The 20,697-nt window shown below is 43.9% G+C and overlaps 1 protein-coding gene across 1 annotated transcript in view; it reads left to right on the forward strand.

Annotated features, from left to right (window-relative positions):
* The window catches only part of DSCAM (DS cell adhesion molecule), a 465,618-nt gene extending 445,174 nt beyond the window's left edge, over positions 1–20,444 (forward strand). The window contains exons 32-33 of the mRNA XM_071566625.1: positions 417–719; positions 19,496–20,444. Coding sequence (XP_071422726.1) covers positions 417–719; positions 19,496–19,836 — 644 coding nt within the window. The 3' untranslated portion in view covers positions 19,837–20,444. The remainder of the gene's footprint in view (positions 1–416; positions 720–19,495) is intronic.
* The last annotated feature ends 253 nt before the right edge of the window (positions 20,445–20,697 follow it).

Here is a 20,697-nt window from a genome sequence, read left to right on the forward strand (position 1 = left end):
GGATTGAGGGTTGGATTTGATGATCTCAGAGGTCTCTTCCAACCCAACTGATCCTTTGATTCTAACATATCTAACCAGGGGATTATACAAGTTTCAGCTACATTGCACAATTTGTTAATATTTTCTATACCAGGGATTTTACATGGGGGAAGGAAACAAAGCATTTCAACATGAATTGATAATATTCATCTTAAAGTCTATCTTTTATCTTGTAACCAGAGGCAGCTGATCATCATGGTTGAACATCAACAGGCCTTGTTGTCCTTAGTGATGATGGGATTTTGTCTCAGCCTCTGTTGACCATGGCTTACTGCTTAAGCTTGTCAGGCTCTTTCTGCTGGAAGCTGAATTTCAGATTCCAACAGGGTTGTGCAGAGTTTTCCTTTCTCCCACTGTTTCTGTTCCTGACCCTTTAGATCGAGCGAGAAGCAGCATGGTCTCCACAGAAAGTGCCTCCTCAACGTACGAAGAGCTGGCGAGGGCGTACGAGCACGCCAAGATGGAAGAGCAGCTGAGACATGCCAAGTTCACCATCACGGAGTGCTTCATATCAGACACCTCCTCGGAGCAGCTCACGGCAGGGACCAACGACTACACGGACAGCCTCACGTCCAGCACGCCGTCGGAGTCGGGCATCTGCCGCTTCACCGCGTCCCCCCCCAAACCTCAGGACGGAGGGAGAGTCATGAACATGGCAGTTCCCAAGGCACACCGGCCAGGTAAGGCTTTGGGGGTCACCTTTTGGTCCCTGGGGGGAGTGTTTCACTCCATGGGTAAGATGGGCAGCAGGAGGGGGGCCTATCCCTGGAACTGCTTATGGAGATAATTGAGTTTGTGCCAGTTAATGTAATGTTTGAGCATCTTCTCCCTTATACAGAAAACACGGAAATTTAGGAGCAGAGAGAGACTGACTGAGCCATCAAATCCACTCCTCTACGCTTGCAGCCATCAGGCAGTTGACCCTTCTGGGATAAATAAGACCATATGTGGGTACATCTGCCCGTCTCCAGCTCAAACCACCCACTAATAAAACGTGTCTCTCACTGTGATGCTTCATGCTGGGGAGCAAAGTTTCAGTGTGACAGCAGTTCATAAAGACACTTTGTAGGAGATGTACCATCCCTTCTGCTCTGTAGCTTGTCACCCATGTAATAACCCTTTGGTGATGTTCCTGAGCTGTTAGATGCTCTCTTTGACATCACCTCGTATCCAACAAGGAATATCTTAAAGGAGAGGGAATAAAAAATGGAGAAAACAAAGACAGTGCCATAGCTCAAGGAATATAGAATCATAGAATCATAGAATCTATTGGGTTGGAAAAGACCTCCGAGATCATCGAGTCCAACCCTTGGGCCAACTCCAGTCCCTTTACCAGATCATGGCACTCAGTGCCACGGCCAATCTCAGCTGAAAAACCTCCAGGGATGGGGAATCCACCACCTCTCTGGACAGCCCATTCCAATGCCTGAGCACTCTCTCTGTAAAGAATTTTTTTCTGATCTCCAACTTCAATTTCTCCTGGCAGAGCTTGAGCCTGTGCCCCCTTGTCCTATTGCTGAGTGCCTGGGAGAAGAGACCAACCCCCACCTGGCCAGAACTTCCCTTCCGGGAGTTCTAGACAGTGCTGAGGTCACCTCTGAGCCTCCTCTTCTCCAGGCTAAACACCCCCAGCTCCCTCAGCCTCTCCCCATAGGGCTTGTGCTCCAGTCCCTTCACCAGCCTTGTTGCTCTTCTCTGGACCTGCTCCAGCCCCTCAATATCCTTTCTGAACTGAGGGGCCCAGAACTGAACACAACACTCAAGGTGTGGCCTCCCCAAGGCAGAGTCCAGGGGAAGGGTCACTGCCCTGGGCCTGCTGGCCACGCTAGTTTGGATACAGGACAGGATCCCATTGGCCTTCTTGGCCACCTGGGCACACTGGATATGGACTGAATATGGAGCCTTCTACCTTCAGACAAATTTAAACTCATTCCAACTTCTTAATGACTGAAGCTGCCTGAGGGACATCCATCTATTGGGCTCAGTCAAATTTCCAGTTCCCAAAAAATGCTGTTTCAAGTGATCCTCCAGTGCCCAACAGCACAGGTAGATTATTTGTAATACTCTGAATTCAAACACTTCATAAAATCTTCTCAGAAGTTTTTATCAGTTTTTGTTACAGAATACATGACGTGACGCCACAGATTCAAATGGGAAAAAGGCATAATTGTATTTGTGTGCTTTCTGAAAAAATAGCTGTTTTATTTTATCTTTATTTTTTATTTTATTGTATTGTGTTTTGTTGTATTTACATTTGCCAGTGTGAATGAGGCTACACATATACACAGAAAACAATTAGTGTCATCTCTGTAAAAAAGAGTAATGACTAAGCTGTGTTTGGACTTTTTCTTAATATTCCCTGTAAATGGAAAAGCAGTGAATGGAAGGCAGGCAGTGGTATCAGGGAAGTCATTCAAAAGCAGGACCTGACAATGCAAAGAAAGCATAAAGGATTTTGCCAAGAGAAAGCTAAAAGAAAAATGTGGGAAGAAAAAGACCAAGCAGAAGGTAGAAAGTTATAATACTCAAGGCAGGAAATTAGTGTGTCACACAGATAGATAAGAGGGAAAATAAGTAGGAAATAAAATAGTGAGACAAATTGCTGGGTTTTGTGTAGTCACAGGGTAGAGCCACAAACCCAGGACCTGTAGAAATAGATAAAAATACTTTTCATTTTTAACTCGAAAGAATTAAAATAAATATTTATCCCTGCTCTGCTAAAGGGAAGCATCTGCATTCGCAGCTAAGTCACAATCACAGCTCTTTCCTTTCAGGCAGTCAACAAGTATTTTTTATCATTTCTTTAACAAATATCTTGCCCTCTTCCTTTCGTGTTCCAAATACATTATTTATGCATGTTTAGTGTTTACAAATATTCTAATATATTCCATATAAAGATGATTTTCTTGAGGGCAGACAGCACCAAAATTTGGTGCCTGTGCTTGAGTTAAAAACTTCCAGGGTTGGAACATCCTTAGAGCCCCTCTAGTGATTTACAAACTTGTAGTCATGTTGAGCTCTGTTAGTTTTAATGATGTTACTTTTTACCTACTTTTCTTGATTACCTTCAGCTTTTCTGTTCAGTAAGGCATTGAAATATATTATAAAATTATTAATTAGCTTCATTATTTTGGAAAAAAATTGAGTGTACCAGTCAATGTTGGCCCATAATTACTGAATAGTACAGTATTTAAGGTCACTTTGTGAAGGGCTTTAAACAAAACATATGGACTGATAGAACTTTCCGTAGTAGCAGACAGACCAAAGTTTTATTGTTCAAATCAGTGACTTACTGAGCATCTTTCTTCTTTCATCCACTACTTGAGAAATTCTCCGGGGGTAATTAGTAATTCAAACACTATTAATCAAAGGAATTCTCCATTTCAGAATATGGAGAAAAAATAAAAAGCTTGAAGTGTTTAGATGCAGTAGATGAGAGCATTTGAGAGAAAACTGTGCTGCTTCAGCACACCTTCATTCTTCCTTGCAGTAAGTCTTTTCTTCTAAGATTACTTTTCCCTGTTTTCATGGTGCTTTGCTTTTCTTCTCAGTCATCTCAATCTCTCTTGGGCAATGTCACTCCCAATAACTTCTTCCTCTTCCTTCCTAATTTATGACCACACTTTCCAAATTAACTGTGACTCTTCCTATTGCAATTTGCAGTTGCAAAAACAGGTTCAAGAGTTTGCAATAAGCAGCATTTGTTTTTCCAAAGAATCCCCCAACAATTATAAGACACTATCAGAAAGACTGTTAGAAGAAGTTATGTTGATAAATGGGACATTTGGAAACTACCCTTGGTCCAACTCCAGTCCCTTTACCAGATCATGGCACTCAGTGCCACGGCCAATCTCAGTTGAAAAACCTCCAGGGATGGTGAATCCACCCCCTCTCTGGGCAGCCCATTCCAATGCCTGAGCACTCTCTCTGCAAAGAATTTTTTTCTCATCTCCAACTTCAATTTCCCCTGGCAGAGCTTGAGCCCATCGTGCCCCCTTGTCCTATTGCTGAGTGCCTGGGAGAAGAGACCAACCCCCACCTGGCCAGAACTTCCCTTCAGGGAGTTCTAGACAGTGCTGAGGTCACCTCTGAGCCTCCTCTTCTCCAGGCTGAACACCCCCAGCTCCCTCAGCCTCTCCCCACAGCACTTGTGCTCCAGTCCCTTCTCCAGCCTCGTTGCTCTTCTCTGGCTCCGCTCCAGCCCCTCAAGATCTTTCCTGACCTGAGGGGCCCAGAACTGAACACAACACTCAAGGTGTGGCCTCCCCAAGGCAGAGTCCAGGGGAAGGGTCACTGCCCTGGGCCTGCTGGCCACACTAGTTTGGATCCAGGCCAGGATCCCCTTGGCCTTCTTGGCCACCTGGGCACACTGTTGGCTCCTGTTGAGCTTCCTGTCCCTCAGTTCCCCCAGGTCCCTCTGCCTGGCTGCTCTCCAGCCACTCTGTGCCCAGCCTGGAGCACTGCAGGGGGTTGGGGTGGCCAAAGGGCAGGACCTGCACTTGGCCTTATTGAACTTCATCCCATTGGAATCAGCCCAACAACTGAAGCAGTAAATACAGCACAGCAGTATTTTAAACCCATGGGATCAATCACATCCTTTAGAAAAGTTGGTCTTCTCAATCTCTCTGTAATGTTAATAGTCTTCATGGTGTAAAATGATGGCCACATGTTAACATTGCATCTTTCTCAGCATCAAAACTCCCAGAAGTTCGGGATGGGGTGACTGTTGTCCTGCTCACAGCTGTCACTGCCTAGAAGTCTGGTTGGAAAGATCAGGTCCTCAAGGAACAGGAATATCGAGCAATCATCTCAATAGGTCTTTCCAGGGCAAAACTAAGGCAGTTTTTCACATAAATATTCATAAATTCCAACAATTGTTACCCAAAGTTTATCTGAGAAGTTGACAAATGTCCTTCATCTTCCAAAGAGAGACAGAAATTGGAAAGGAATGCACTCTCTTCCTACCTCCCACTGTGCCATCAAATAGTCTGTAAAGTAAAAGAATGGAAGATAATTGTAGAGGTTCGATGAGTTTTATAATCATGTTTCCTTTTTTCTGTGTTAAAAATAATAACCACAAATTGAGTTATCATAACAATTATTCTTAACTGCAATAAACATTGCAGTAGCAGTTTATTAAAAATAGATTCCCATTATTATCATTTTAAATCTCAATAATAACCTCAGCCAAGAAGCCTGTTGGGTTTTTTCTTCTCTTTCCTCCAAAATTATTGTGCTTCAGAAAAGAACAGCTATTCACTGGGAAATATTTTGGTATTTCTGTTCTTTCCAAATGCTATTTATGTATTTTTTCATGGACAGACCTCTTACTGTATCATCTGGCAATGGAGTTCATGCTTGGAAAAATTAATATCTGACCAGTGCATGAACAGGAAATATCTAGAAAATTTTCATCAGGTCTCTTGTTTTGCAGAAACCTCCCTTCTACAGGGGTACTGCTGATCAGCAGGAAAACAAACCTCTTCAAATATATGATATTATCCTTTAGCTTGACTTGGACCAGGCAGAAACTTGTCTGATGTCACAGAACAAGTGCAAGCTGTTTTGGACCATCCCACCTCCTGCTCAGAGATCACATGAATATACAAACCCTGAAGGAGTGAAGCATCTCAGATGCAGTCCTGGAGAAGAGATATCACTCACTGGGTGTATCAGACTGGGAGATTTTGAAATCCATTCAAACCACAAGATTTTATCTCAGAACTTCCTCTAGGAACTCTCAGCTGAAGAAAGGAACCAGTTTGGAAAGAAACCTTGTTGTGAGGGAGGAGAAAAGGTAATTGTAGAGAGGCAGGCTCTGTCAGAAAGATTTTCTAGGGACTGATTTCACAGCCATGAAGATGGAAAACACACTCCATAGGGAACCTGAGTGTGTTCCTGGGTTTTTAAACCTGTGCAAAGCAGGAGCAGCCCTTTGCTGAGCCCCTTCTCCCCTGGAAGCACCTCCCTTCTGCCCTTGCTCTCTTAGTTGGTGAGTGAGGGCACAGCTCCAGCCTCTCTGTCTGCCAGTCCTTCCTCTTGTTCCCAGTGTCCCAGAGGAGGTTTGCCCAGCACACATCACCTTCTAACAGCATCCCAAGGCCTGGCCAGGCCTTCTCTCAGCCAAGCTCTCACTGTCCAGGTATGGACACTCCTTTGGGGTTTTACAGCTGGGCACCTGAGTCAAGAAGCTTGAGTGGAGCCCTAAGCCCACTGCACATTCACTAGAAAAAAGCACATTCAACCTCTCCAGCTTAGCTGAATGATCAAGTTCTTTCAGTATTTCAGGTGCCTTAAATTAGCATTCTTGACCCAATTTATAAGTTTCTCACCGCTTTGACTAATCCTGTTGACTTGAACAGCAAAGTCTTAATGTGTAGACAAGTATTAAGCCACAGAATGCAAGTGCTTTATTAAGTAATGATTTACAGGAGCCCCTTAAAATACAGTCTGGATATCACCTGCAGTGCCTAAATGTTGTTTTAAACCCCCAAGTCAAGAAACAAATCTTCTTTTCCAGCATTCCAGTCACTAGAGCTAAAAATAAGCTGCTTAGTACAATAAGAAAAATAAGAACCACATGGTAATAGAAAGCACAGTGTTTTTCCAGTGCCAGCCCTTTAACCTGAAATGTGAACTCTTTTCCACTGACCTATGAGTTCAGGGGTGAAGGAGCTATTTCCCTCTTTTTCTTGATGCAGGCAACTGTGACACAGTCTTGGAGTGTATTTAGACTTGCTTTCTGCTGGGCAGTTGCTGACAGAGCTCTGTGGGCTGAGGCTGTAACTAAATCCAACACAAATTGGGCCACTGGGGATTCAGCACTGGCTGAGGCTCTTCCCAGCTCACCTTTAGCCTCCTTTTCCTATATGCCTGTCATGTTATTCTGCATTGACTGAAAATGCAGTTGCACAGTTCCACACTTTCCAGATCCAAAGCTGAGTTTCCTCAATGCAGAGGGACTGTTTGACCTTTTTGTTTTGTTCAGAAATCCTGCAGTAAAGCACAAAATTGCTAAGATAGAGATTGTTTTCTTCCCTAGTTTTACACTCTCACTGCTTTCAAATACAATAGAATATGTGTATAAAAATAAGTGTATATCCTCAGACTGTTTATAATATGTATATAGAACAAAGAGTCACCATCCTGACTCCACAATGGGAGACCAAGGTCCAGTTTTGTGAGAAGTACTTAAGGAGACAAATCAAAATAGGCAGGTGGAAAAACAGCAAGAAAGGCACAACAGTTGTAAGTGGAGAAAAAACTCTTCTTGCCTACATTTTTAGCTGCAGTAAATACACTTTAACACATATGTAACTTTTATGTATACTTGCATTTCTGTGACATGCTCAGAATTTACTCCCCTGGATGAGCACCTCAAATGTTTCCATATTAAATTCTTCTGTGCCTGGAACACCTTTTTATTTTCCACTGCACTACTGGAAAACGAGGAACATGTCACAGAGAGACAGACTGTGCCTTTTGCTGCTTATCATAGAAATGGCACATGGGTGATGAGAGGAAATTGCCTTTATCTTGTCTCAGGTTTTATTTCTGTGGAGTATCAGGAGGTTTTTCTCCTTCAGCTGAGAAAAGCTGAATGTTCTGCAGAGATGAAAACCATTTAATTCTGCATCTAATTTGACGTGACTACACACTTGAAATCATTGGCTTGCATTTTTATTCTGGTGGATTTACAGACAGGAAGGTTCACACTGCAAGTTTTTTAACTTTGCCAGTACAAGAAAAATGAGCTTAAAAAGGTTCAGGTGAAAAGCTGAAATATTATTAGGTCAGAAAGGAAAACTGTATCAATGTAAATCTTGAGTTTGAAGAGGTTTTTTGCTTGTATACAAAGCAATTCTCATGTGAAAGTTCCAATTTAGGTAGCATACAAAATGTCTGAAAAATAAATTCAAGTCATTGATGGCCCTGGCACAGGGTGCCCAGAGCAGCTGTGGCTGCCCCATCCCTGGAAGTGTCCAAGGCCAGGTTGGACAGGGCTTGGAGCACCCTGGGCTGGTGGGAGGTGTCCCTGCCCATGGTAGGGGGTCGGAACTGGATGGGTGGACTTTAAGGTCCCTTTCAACCTAAACCATTCTATGATTCTGTGGTTAAAGTAATTAGAATTATTTTTATAATTGTAATCTATTAGTCAATGACACTGATGTTAGAAAGATTTTTTTTCATTTATTTTTATGTATTAGAAGAATGAAACAACTGGTACCAGTTCGTCAATAAGGAGTGTGTAGCAGCACAGTTGTCTTTTCTTGCTTCTTCCTAATTTATTATTTATTTTGATTTGAAAATTAACATTGACTCTAGGAAAACACAGTATCACAAATTGTGCTGCTTTAGGATACTCTTGGGGTTCTTTTGCTTTGTGATAGATTAAAATTTGCATGTTAAGGGAAACCCCCTTTCAAGAATGGCCAGTTCCTATCTTTTGATGGCCAACCAAATCTCTTATTAAAAGTGATATTTTTTAAAATTTGTATTTAATTTAGTTTTACTAAAGCTGATTATTTGCTTTGTGGTCCTTATACATATAAGCTGCAGCTATTAAAGTAGAGTCCTCATGTTTTCTGTAGCTTTGGAGGCATTCGATTGAACTGCAGTTAGTGGAGAGTTTTATGCCTAAAGCAAGGATTACATTTATCAGTGTTTTTCAGCTACTTTCATGTTCTTACAGTCAGAACTTCAGGGTTAAATTTCTAAAACTACCAGCAAATGTTCCAAATCAAACCAAAGCTGCTGCAGCCACTTCAATTAACAAGAGAGTTTTTGAGCAGTTCTGTTCAGAGTCCTGGGCTTGAACCTCAGTTCTATAGAAAACTACATTTTGCTTGCTTGTGCCATTTTAATTTTGAAAATGTCAAATAATTTCACCCTCACAGTGTTGAGACACAGTGTGTGTGATTTTTGTGGGGGCTTTCAGGCAGCAGTTGTTTCCATAAAGACAAGAACTGATCTAGCCTTGCTTTAAGGTCCTTGTAGTCATTTACAGCCATTCCTGATTTAAGTGACTTCAGGCTCTGCTCATTTCCCCTGTGACAAGAGGGCCTGAATGTAATCTGAGATCTACAGGAGAACTGAGACTATGACATCTGAAAATGGAAACCAAATCTTACCTGCCAGAAAGGTCATGTTCGTGCTATTTTTTGAAATTAAAGTAGGAAATCATATCACTGGAGAAACCAACTTGTGTTTTAATAGTACATTCTTTATCTGGCTGCAGTGATAGTCTCTGCCATCCATGAAAGAGCTTCTTTATATGCTGGCCTTTAAGGCACAGCAGATGGGTTTCAGTATTGTTCACCTTTTTGTGTCAGCATCCTTAATTTAAATGTGAGAACTTCTGGTCCCAGTGGGTTAATTAACAAAAATGCAATGATGCACCTCGTCACCATCACTCAGGTGATTTCAACTGATGGACATGTGGAGCCCCAGTGGCACTAACCCCCCCATGAATTCAGCAGAGCAGGGGACACTGCTGGTATTGGTGCCCTTGGTGTATCCTGACCTCCCTGTGTCTGTTAGGAGGGTGTTTTAGAATCACAGAATCATAGAATTGATTGGGTTGGAAAAGACCTCCGAGATCATCAAGTCCAACTCTTGGTCCAACTCCAGTCCCTTTACCAGATCATGGCACTCAGTGCCACGGCCAATCTGTTTAAAAACCTCCAGGGATGGGGAATCCACCCCCTCTCTGGGCAGCCCATTCCAATGCCTGAGCACTCTCTCTGGAAAGAATTTTTTTCTGCTCTCCAACTTCAATTTCCCCTGGCAGAGCTTGAGCCCATCGTGCCCCCTTGTCCTATTGCTGAGTGCCTGGGAGAAGAGACCAACCCCCACCTGGCCAGAACTTCCCTTCAGGGAGTTCCAGACAGTGCTGAGGTCACCTCTGAGCCTCCTCTTCTCCAGGCTAAACACCCCCAGCTCCCTCAGCCTCTCCCCACAGCACTTGTGCTCCAGTCCCTTCTCCAGCCTCGTTGCTCTTCTCTGGCCCCGCTCCAGCCCCTCAATCTCTTGCCTCAACTGAGGGGCCCAGAACTGAACACAACACTCAAGGTGTGGCCTCCCCAAGGCAGAGTCCAGGGGAAGGGTCACTGCCCTGGGCCTGCTGGCCACGCTAGTTTGGATCCAGGACAGGATCCCATTGGCCTTCTTGGCCACCTGGGCACACTGGTGGCTCCTGTTGAGCTTCCTGTCCCTCAGTCCCCCCAGGTCCCTCTGCCTGGCTGCTCTCCAGCCACTCTGTGCCCAGCCTGGAGCACTGCAGGGGGTTGGGGTGGCCAAAGGGCAGGACCTGCACTTGGCCTTCTTGAACCTCATCTCATTGGAATCAGCCCATCTCTCAAGTCTATCCAGATCCCTCTGCAGAGCCCTCCTCCCTTTATCTCTGAATTCACGAGCCTGTTGCGGTCAATAGTCCCACTGATTTCATAAACACACTTCAAACTCCTCACCTCTCCAGCCTCTGCTGAAATCCAGCCTCTTCCCACCTCCCAGGAATAAACCCATGAGGGATGGCAGTTTCCATGGAGGCATCGATTTAACCCTTGGATAATTGAACAGTTTTCCTTCCCTGCACCCAGGAGCAGCAAATGAGGTTTAAAACTCCAGCTTTCTAACCAGGCTCACCTGAGCCAGGCCTTCAGCACAGTGTTCCAAGTTTTCCCAGCCAGTGGGCAGGAGAGTGCTGTCTCAGAGCATCCTTAAAAATGCATGAGACAGTTTGCGTGCCAAGGCCAAGGTGGAAAAGCAGCGCTCCTGGACTTCACTTTTCCATCATCATTTCATTATTCATTGACAAATTTGCTGACTGGAGTTCTGGAGTGTGTATTGATTCACACAGTGAGGCCCCTTTTACATGGTTTTAGAACTTTGACATCACATTAAATCAAAGCCAGGAGAGCATCAGTGCTGCAGGTGCACCAGCCATGTGAGGCTGTGGCATATCCATCGGGTCTAAATCTATCTGACCCCTGGAATTAATCAATTTTTCCTTCCTTACACAGCTCGGTGGCAGAGAGGCCCTTAAACATACGTCAGTTCTCCTTAAAGTTACTTCTGAAAGGTACAAAGCATCTGACAGGTCTTCTAAAAGTGCAGCACTGAATTAGAGACCAAAGTTCTGCTGAGAGAAACACAAAAATGTGCTGCAATTCCTGTTTCTTCAAACCTTTCAGGAACAGGCACCCATGTGATAATCAAGTCTCCGGCCACTCAGTTGGACAGAATCACAGACTTATGTTGATGTGGTCCAGTTGTATATTCTCAGTTATCGTGCTTTTGCTTTAAGACACATTGATCAAAGGCTTTTTCTTGGAGTCAAAAGGTTTAACTCTAACACAATGAATCACCTTTTAAAAAAGTCCACGTTACTTGGAATCCTCATTTTCAGTCACTTAAACCTAATCTCCAGTAAGTATAAATCAATTTATGGTCTTGCTGAAATCAATATAGCCACTGATTTATGGCAGTAGCAAATTTGGCTCCTGAAATACAGTTTTACTGATACCCTGGTGTTTCTTAAGAGATAACTCTGAGGATTGTAGTCAACAGCAACTGTTGTTTTTATTTTTTTCTGCGAAACACAGCTGCTATTTTGAATATTTTTATGAAAATGCCAGTTTTAGCAGACTGCAGCATGTAACATTTAATTAGGTGTTACAGCTCTTCAAATTATCTGTGAGGGGGCAGTTTTCCTGGAGAAACTTGCCAGTTATAAAGCCCTGCAGGGATGATAGGGAATTCTCACTTCTCCATCTAGAAGTGGGAAACTTGGCTAATTTTCTAACGTTTTTCACCTGATTCCTGTTTAGATGATCACAAATACAAACAGCACAAGGATGGGGTGTTTTGCTGTCTGCAGAAGCACAGTGGGAAGCCCAGGAGATGTGATGGTGTCACAGAGCCGTGAAGGGCAGGTTGGCAACTGAAATGCACCCAAAGACCACACTGGCCCATTCAGTCAGTTTAAAAGTGGCCCCAAACACTGAGCACTTCCATCCTTTTCCTTGGGCAGCTGAGGAGAGGTTGAAGCTCCTTTGGAGAAAGGAAGACCCTGTGTCTGCTTTCCCAGCAGCATTTTTACTAATGAGAAGGCTGTGCCCTGCCCTCTCCCTCCTTCCTTTCTCCTTCTGCTGCTTGGCTGCTCCTAAGACTGTAATTTAAGACAGTGCTCAGACCTTTTGGCATTTTTTCTGGATCACCTCAGAGAATTATTAAATCCAGTTTTTGTCTTGGAAAAGTGGGCTCAAAAGGAGCCTGTGAGCTCCTGAATGTGCTAATAATAGTGTGCTCCTGTTCACTAAGAGTGAGCTTTGCCCATTTGCATGTGGACATTTCCCCTCCATTCCCATCACTGATTAACACTGGCTCTAGAAAGTGGAACCCTGACATTCAAAGCATCCTTTTTGTTGTTCTGTTGTGGCATTTTACAACGACATTTGCAAGAAAATAGTAATTATCGAACAAAAAAGCCTTGGGAAGGCAGATCCATAATGAACAGATCCTGATATCCGCTAAGAAAGGAGGTGCCTCTTTCCCCCTCCCCTGCTTGGCTGAGCAGGACACAGGATCAAAGCAACCAGATAATTGGCTTTATTGCTCATTAAGGGTATTTCTACCTGGTGTTGCAGTGTGCTGGGAGCCTGCAGGGCTGACTCTCAGCCTGTTGGTGTGGGAATGGTTGCGGCGCAGTGCGGAATGCGCTGCGGGATCAGTGCCGGACACACGGGCAGGAGATGGACAGAGAGGGAGCACCAGCAGGTTTCAAACACTGACAGCAGCAACTGTAAGGAATGTTATTGTGCTGCTATCAGTCTGGCTGCAGATCAAGCTGCTGCTGTCCAAGGAAGCTTTGCCTGCTCACTTTTAATGGTGTGTCAGGTTTTGACGTGACGAACAGCTCTGAACATCATTTACGTTTTTTTTTTTTCAACAAATCTCTCACCTTGGCCTTGCAAACCCTCCTCTCTTCCCTTGTTTCTATTGCAATTTTTTTTTACAGCCAGTCTTTGTCCTGAAAATCAGCCTGTGAGTAGCAGCAAAGGCTTCACTGATTTAGTTACTCTGCGAGTGAGCTGAAAAAAACACTAAATTTTATAATCGGTATAAACCAGGACTAAAAGCTGTTTGTCAGCAGCTCTGTCTCCTTTGCTTCCTTTCAAAGGAAAACACCTCCCATCCAAACTCAGGACAAGCCAAGAGATGCCAAACAGAGTGACACTCCATCTCCAGGAGGACTTTAGACCCCCAGCACTGCACTCCCAAACCAACAAAACTACATCAGCACCTCCTGTGTGCTGACAGAGCTGTATGGATTCCACTCTGGCATGGTTTCTGATCCCGTGGGATCATCCCAGACAGATCTCTAGGAGGGTTTTCTTACCCACTCTTCTATTGAAGTAAGATGTGTGAATGCCCTGCTCAACCAGTCTTGTTCCTACCATTGTTAAGTAAAATACCCTGTCATAGTCACCAGCCCTGCTTTACAAAATCCTCCAAAATAACCTTCCAAATAGCACAGAATTTCCTTCACATGGCAACCAAAAGCTGAAAACCATCAGGCTGCCCCCCTCACTGAGGATACTTGTGCTGGAGTGTTGTGAAGACAAATTGCTTTTGCTTTAGTGGAGGTTATGATTCATGAGAAAATGCAGAGCTGTCGTGTAAAAGCTTGGGAAGAGCATCTTTTTTGCAGTCTGGGATGATCTGTGTATTGAAAATAGCACAAATCCTGAAGTTTTTTATTTTTATTTTTTTTTGCTGGAGCAGATGAAAGCAAAAAACCATGCAAGCTCTCTGGCATTTGAAAGAGGAATGAGGTAAATCTTTTGGGAGAAAGGAGTTTTAGTTCTGCAGACAAGACATCTGTCTTGAAGAAAATCCAAGAAATGTTGAGCAGTGATATTTTTCCCTCCTTGTAGCCTGTCAAATTCATCCCAACCTTTCCCATACCTGAAGTTGACCTCTAGAATAAGGCTAAAATACCTCTTGTCTTTTTCAAGAGTGTTTTATATCAGCTTAGTTGTGCTGAAAGAAGAGTAAATAATTATTGCCCAGTGCTGCATTAACTCAGAAAAAACCTCCCTTTTTGGTAGAATGTGCTCATGGTAAATATCATAGTAAATGATTTTTAGCATTTGTTTACAAATATTTATTTGAGCTAACATTTTCTTAAATGTGCTACACTAAATAATTCATGAGAGGGTTGGTCACTCAGAAAAAAACAGACTGAGGTAGCTCTGGCTTAAACTGCTGCATTCAGATTTGACTGGATGTTTATTATTTCTCTACAAACTCAGGGTTCTAATACAGCAAATCTCCCTTTTTAAAAATCCCAGAATCACAGAAAGGTTGGGGTTGGAAGGCACCTCTGGAGATCATCCAGTCCAAACCCCAGTTTTAAAAATGCATCAGAAAACTTAAAGTTTTAGAACGTCTTTTGTACTAATTAAGCCAAAATGCATGAATTATTAAACATGCTCATTTTCAGTGCTCATGCACTTGAAAGGTTTGCTTTCATTACTAATAAGGCACACACACAGCTGAAAAGAGGTAATTAGAGCATCAAAGGCAATGAACCATCCTGAAACTTCATAATGCTTTGCCTGAAAAAAAACCCCATCATTCAGCTGAATAGTAAGAAAGCAAAAAATACTCTCCACTGTTGTGTCCAGAGGATAAGAAGCAAGGTCTTTCCAAGCAATTCCACAGACAGAGCAAGAAGCTTTTATTCTGCTCAGAAGTACCTTCAAAATTGATGTAGGAATGGCAAAAGTGAACCCCTGCGGTTATATTTCAAAGACTGTGTTTTCAAGTCAGAAACCCATTAGTTCTTATAAATCAAAGACTTTTTTTTTCCCCTCATCCTGTGAGGCCGTTTCAATCCTAGCAGAGAAGAAAAAGTTCCATTCTCAAAATGTTTCTTTTGCACTGATTTTAATAATGTGCTTTGTTTTATGAGCAGTTTCAGGGAAAGATGCTTCTTGCAGATAAGAAGGAGAACTGGCACTTTTTAGGATGGGAAAGTGTGTACATCATATCAAATAATGAGGGCTCTGTGTAAGCCATGTCAGAGACTGTGCTTTGAGTACCCAGCTTTGGAGAGCAACTTACACTCTGTGGCTTCTCATTACTGCAATCCTGTTGGAACTTTGCCCCCAGACATTTAGAAAATTAGAGTAAAATGACTGCATATTGTTTACACAGATTATTGACTATGCTTTCTTGTGTAGATTTAAGGAGGGGGTGAAAAGAAGGTCTTTTTCACATAGCCTGAAGCTCCTAAATGCACATCAGAAATGTCTAGACAGCAGCTTGAAAACCAACCTCCATCTCTGCGAGGTTCAACGCTCATATTTTATAGTCCATTCAAACCTGTCACTCAGCAGGAGCAGAAATGTGTAAGACATGGATGGGAGCAGCTCTCCAAGGTACCCACAGGGAGCAGCCAACAAGCCCTGCTCTGGCTGCTGCTCTGCACCAGCTCCTTCCTGGAAAGTCAAGTGGAAAGCTGAAAGGGCAGCGGAAAGAGGGAATGGGTGTGGAAGGACCTGGCAGGTGTGAACAGAGAGTGGGATGTTGTGCTGCCTGGCAGCAGCTCCTCAACATCAGTGTTGGGGGCACAGACATCTTTGAGATTATGATTAAAGCTGCAGAAAATGGAAACTGTATTGTCAGGCATCATCTTGACACAGATATCAGCTGTGCACAACTTTGTTTACGTGGCAAAACTTGGTGCATTTAAAGTTGGGGTGAATTTTTCCAAGGTCTTCACTCTTGTTCTCTGCCATTTTTCTTCTCCAAGTGGAGCACTTCCTTTCTTTATTACACAGTTATCTGCCTGCTTCTCTTACCATAACCCCTGCTGAAGTCTTTGGGACTTTGGTGACTGTAAAAACAAGATAAATTTTGTCCTGTCAGACCTAGATGTGTGTTTTACTGGGACTATTCAGGCTTTGGAGATGAGTTTCTGTTATGGGAAGTAGAATCATGGAAGGGTTTGGGTTGGAAGGGACCTCAAAGATCATCTTCTTCCAACCCCTCTGCCATAGGTAGGGACACCTTCCACTAGCCCAGGTTGCTCCAAGCTCTGTCCAGCCTGGCCTTGGACACTTCCAGAAAGCCACAGCTTTTCTGCCCAACCTGTGCCACCGCCTGGCCAGCTTGACAGGGAAGAATTTCTTCCTAATATATCTATTCTAACAGTAACCTCTTTTAGTTTAAAGCCATTACTCCTTATCCTATCACTCCATGTCCTTGTGAAAAGTCCCTCCCCAGTTCTCTTGTAGCTCTTGAAGGGGCTCTCAGGTCTCTCCTGAACCTTCCCTTCTGCAGGCTGAACACCCCCAGCTCTCCCAGCCTCTTTCCAGAGCAGAGCTGCTCCAGGACTGGAGTAGAAAATTAGTTCTCTTCTTCTGGGGCTGAGAGACCCCTATTTAGCAGGGAGTGTGAGAGAAACCCTCCTTTCTGACCCCAGCAGTCACTAAACATCCCTGACAAGAGGAAGATTATTACTTTGGCATTATTATTAGCCACAAAATTTTCACACCTGCTGTTGCCATCTCAGAGGTGCATTTTGCTGCCCACCTTCCCTGGGACCTGACAGTGAAAAACCACACCTGAGACAGCCAAAACAAAGCCCTCAATAGCTTTGTCAGTGGGCAGAGATGGGCACGTGGGGCGGCATCACTCAATCCTACACTCCTGCCTCTCTCCCTCACCGGGGAGGAGTGGGGAGCAATGGGACTCCTTATTTAGGATACTGGGATGCTGCACAAGATCCAGGCACAGGGAGCCTGTGATATGAGCACCCTCATCCAGGCTGTCTCCTTCCTGTAGCCCACAGGGAATGGTGTTTGGAGCAAACTGCATTTTGGAAGGACTTGGGCTAACACAGAATGCAGAAGGACAGACCCTGAGGTGCAGTGTGGGTGAGCAGGGGATGGACTGTGGGTTCCAAGGGGGCAGGGAAGGTGTTGGGCAGCACCGCAGGCCCAGGGCAGTGACCCTTCCCCTGGACTCTGCCTTGGGGAGCCACACCTTGAGTGTTGTGTTCAGTTCTGGGCCCCTCAGTTCAGGAAAAAGATTGAGGGGCTGGAGCGGGTCCAGAGAAGAGCAACGAGGCTGGAGAAGGGACTGGAGCACAAGTGCTGTGGGGAGAGGCTGAGGGAGCTGGGGGTGTTTAGCCTGGAGAAGAGGAGGCTCAGAGGTGACCTCAGCACTGACTAGAACTTCCTGAAGGGAAGTTCTGGCCAGGTGGGGGATTGGTCTCTTCTCCCAGGCACTCAGCAATAGGACAAGGGGGCACGATGGGCTCAAGCTCTGCCAGGGCAAATTGAAGTTGGAGATCAGAAAAAAATTCTTTGCAGAGAGAGTGCTCAGGCATTGGAATGGGCTGCCCAGGGAGGAGGTGGATTCCCCATCCCTGGAGGTTTTGAAACTGAGCTTGGCCGTGGCACTGAGTGCCATGATCTGGTAAAGGGACTGGAGTTGGACCGAGGGTTGGACGTGATGATCTCAGGGGTCTTTTCCAACCCAATCCATTCTATGATTCTATGACATACCCACAGGCAGCTCAGTCCAATGCCTGTGGATAACTGGAGTGATCTGGGGCCTCTCTGCACCTGCCAGGCCATGTGTCCATACCTTGATGTGCTTTTCCCCAGCAGCAGATATGTTGCTGTCTCGGCTGAAATAGGTCTCTTATGCAGAATATGTTTGGCATGAAAGGTACTGTAGTTGAATAAGGTAAACAAAGAAAACCAACTAAAGTTAACACAATTCATTTTCCAAGTGGCAATCAGTGGGATTGTAAGCACAAACCTCCCACCCTCTCTCCAGCCCTACCTAAATGTGGCCAAGGTGTATGTCAGCCTAATCTGGAGATACTCACATCTTACTAAATGAGGGTTAAAAAATGTGTGCCATGTGTTTGAGGGGAAGATGTAGTCAGGATAAAACATATGGTGTCAGACAGTGCTTGGGGATTTCTATAGGAATAAACAGAGACTCTGTCCAAATGTAACTTCTCAGCAGTTCTCTGGCTGTGACCTGAAATTATAGATTGAGCAGATGCTGTTAGTCTTTTAGGTAAGACTGGCAGTGCCTTGACTTATGTGAGAAAGCAAAGGGCCTGTTTTATTTTAGGTCATTGGACAGCTTTTAGCTGGGTTAGGAAAAATAGAATTGTTATACCTTGTTTTATTACGAAGAAATGCTTTCCTGCTCTATTGTTTATGCCACTGGCACAGGTCAGCCTTAATTTCTACTGCTGTAAATAGCTCATGTAGACTCAGGTGCTGTAGTGCCAAGAGTCTCCAGTTTAAACACTCAGGATGGATCCCATCTGTAGATGAGATTGTGGTTTTGATGTCAGCCATAAAAAAAGAAGCTCCATACCTGCAGAGGTCTGCAAAGAAGGGGAAATACTCTTCCTGAATGCTCTTGTAACAGTGCTTTTTTTTCCCCCCTATATATGTGAGGTTACACCATCAAATATTTTTAGAAGGGAATGTCATTATGTGCCTGATTACCTCTCATTTCCTTGAAGGAACATCACGAATACCTAACAGGCCCAGGAACTGGGGAAGATAATGAATAAGAGGTTTTCCTGACAATGCAGAACCAAAAGAAAGGCTGATGCAGGAGCTCAGGTGGCAGCTCCGGTGCATTTTGTTACCACAAAACAGCAGCATATTGATGTTCATAGTGGTGAAACATCATTAGGGATTTTAACCCAGTGATTATGGTTGGCAGGTAAATGTGGTTATATCAGGACAAGAATGTTTCTGTTTTATTCAGCAATCTCTTTAAGACCACGGCCTTAACAGTCTTGCACCCATTTAAAATATTTTAGTCATTCTACTCAAAATTGCACGTCATTAATTGAAATCATGAAGGTTTCTATTTAAAATGGACAATAAGAAATTGAGATCTACTGAGCCTCCATGAAAATGAAATCCAAAGACCTACTCTTTTGGGATTTTGAGGAAAACTTCCTGGTCTTCCTGGTTTATCTTCTGAATGCCATGAGTGCATGTAAAGCACATTGCACTCCTCACTGTGGTCATGAAAACAAATATTAATAGTGAATTCTTGGGGATGTGCCCAAAAGCTCAGTTGGTAAAAACGTGGTTGTAATAATGCCAAGGTCATGGGTTCAATCCCCTATGTGGGCCACTGACCTGAGTTGGACTCAGTGATCCTTGTGGGTCCCTTCTGACTCAGAATATTCTGTGATTCTGTGATAAAAGGAGTTTGTTGCTGCACGACTCTGTGTGGTCATAGTGTAAGGGAATGGCTGAAAATCAACTTCTCCATATAAATGCTGCAGGTGGGTGGATCCCAGATGCTCCACTTTGGCTGACTCCCCTCTCCAGGTGAGCACAACACGATGCACGACCATAAATCGGGACTTATTTTTCCCCTTTTGCCTCCCCAGGTGATCTCATGCATTTGCCACCCTACCTTAGGATGGACTTTTTATTGAACCGTGGCGTGCAGGGCACGAGCAGAGACCTGGGTTTGGGGCAAGCCTGTTTGGAGCCGCAGAAAAGCCGCACCTTGAAGCGCCCCACCGTCCTGGAGCCGATCCCCATGGAGACATCCTCCACGAGAGATGCTCAGGCGTGGCAACCCGGTGCTGTGGCAACGTTACCTCAGCGAGAGGGAGCCGAGCTGGGACAGGCAGCAAAGATGAGCAGCTCCCAAGAATCCCTGCTGGACTCCAGGGGCCACTTGAAAGGAAACAATCCCTACGCAAAATCCTACACCCTGGTATAACGAAAAGAGCATGGCTGGACAGTGGCTGTAAATATTTACACTGAAAAACAAACAGAAATTCCAATGAAAGCTACCTTTTTTTTATCGAATTCCAATATTTATAATTAAAGAAGAAGATTGCCAAAATATTTGACAAAAAAAAATAATAATATGAACGACAGACAGTGCAAAGACTCTCTTGCTTTTTTTCTGTCTGAGTGTGAGCTTCATCTGACTGGACATCTGAATTTTTGGGTAAAAGAGTCCAGTTTTCTGATCTTCACAAGCATTTGTGTTTTTACTGATTTTCTACGAAGTGCATGGAGACTTAACTAAAACATTTTAACTGGAAGTTCCATCAGACGAGATTTAAAGGGGAAAAAAATCACAAAAAAAATCACCCTATTTGTGAATTCAACAGGAACATTGATTTGGAAAAACAAAAAGTCTTTTGTCATGTTTGCACTTTTTTTTTTAAATTAGAAAATGGGTCCTTGATTGTTCTTTTTTTTTGTTGTTAATTAGGATGAGTGATGTCAGTGGAGTGAGGAGATTGATTTGGGGCTTTTTTTAATATTAATTTAATGAGACACTCTTTGCATTTTGTCTATGCGAAATAAAAGGGTCTTCTGCCTTTATTTGTGATGTCTGCTTCCATTGCCTTTGGCTGGGCTTGTTCTCCAGAGTAATAATCATGTCAGTGCCATAATCTGAACACCCTGGGCAGAAAAGGGAAGCAGGGGTCATACCTTTGGAAAAAAAATGGCATTCCCTTACCCAGCCCCTTTTTTGCTGCCATGGGGCAGAGAGCCAGAATGGTGCAAGTCCTGAGTGCTCTGAACCAAACCCACCCAGGACCCTCAGCATTTGATTCATCTGACA

Source organism: Pithys albifrons, chromosome 1 (genome assembly GCF_047495875.1).
Source record: "Pithys albifrons albifrons isolate INPA30051 chromosome 1, PitAlb_v1, whole genome shotgun sequence".
NCBI lineage: Eukaryota > Metazoa > Chordata > Aves > Passeriformes > Thamnophilidae > Pithys > Pithys albifrons.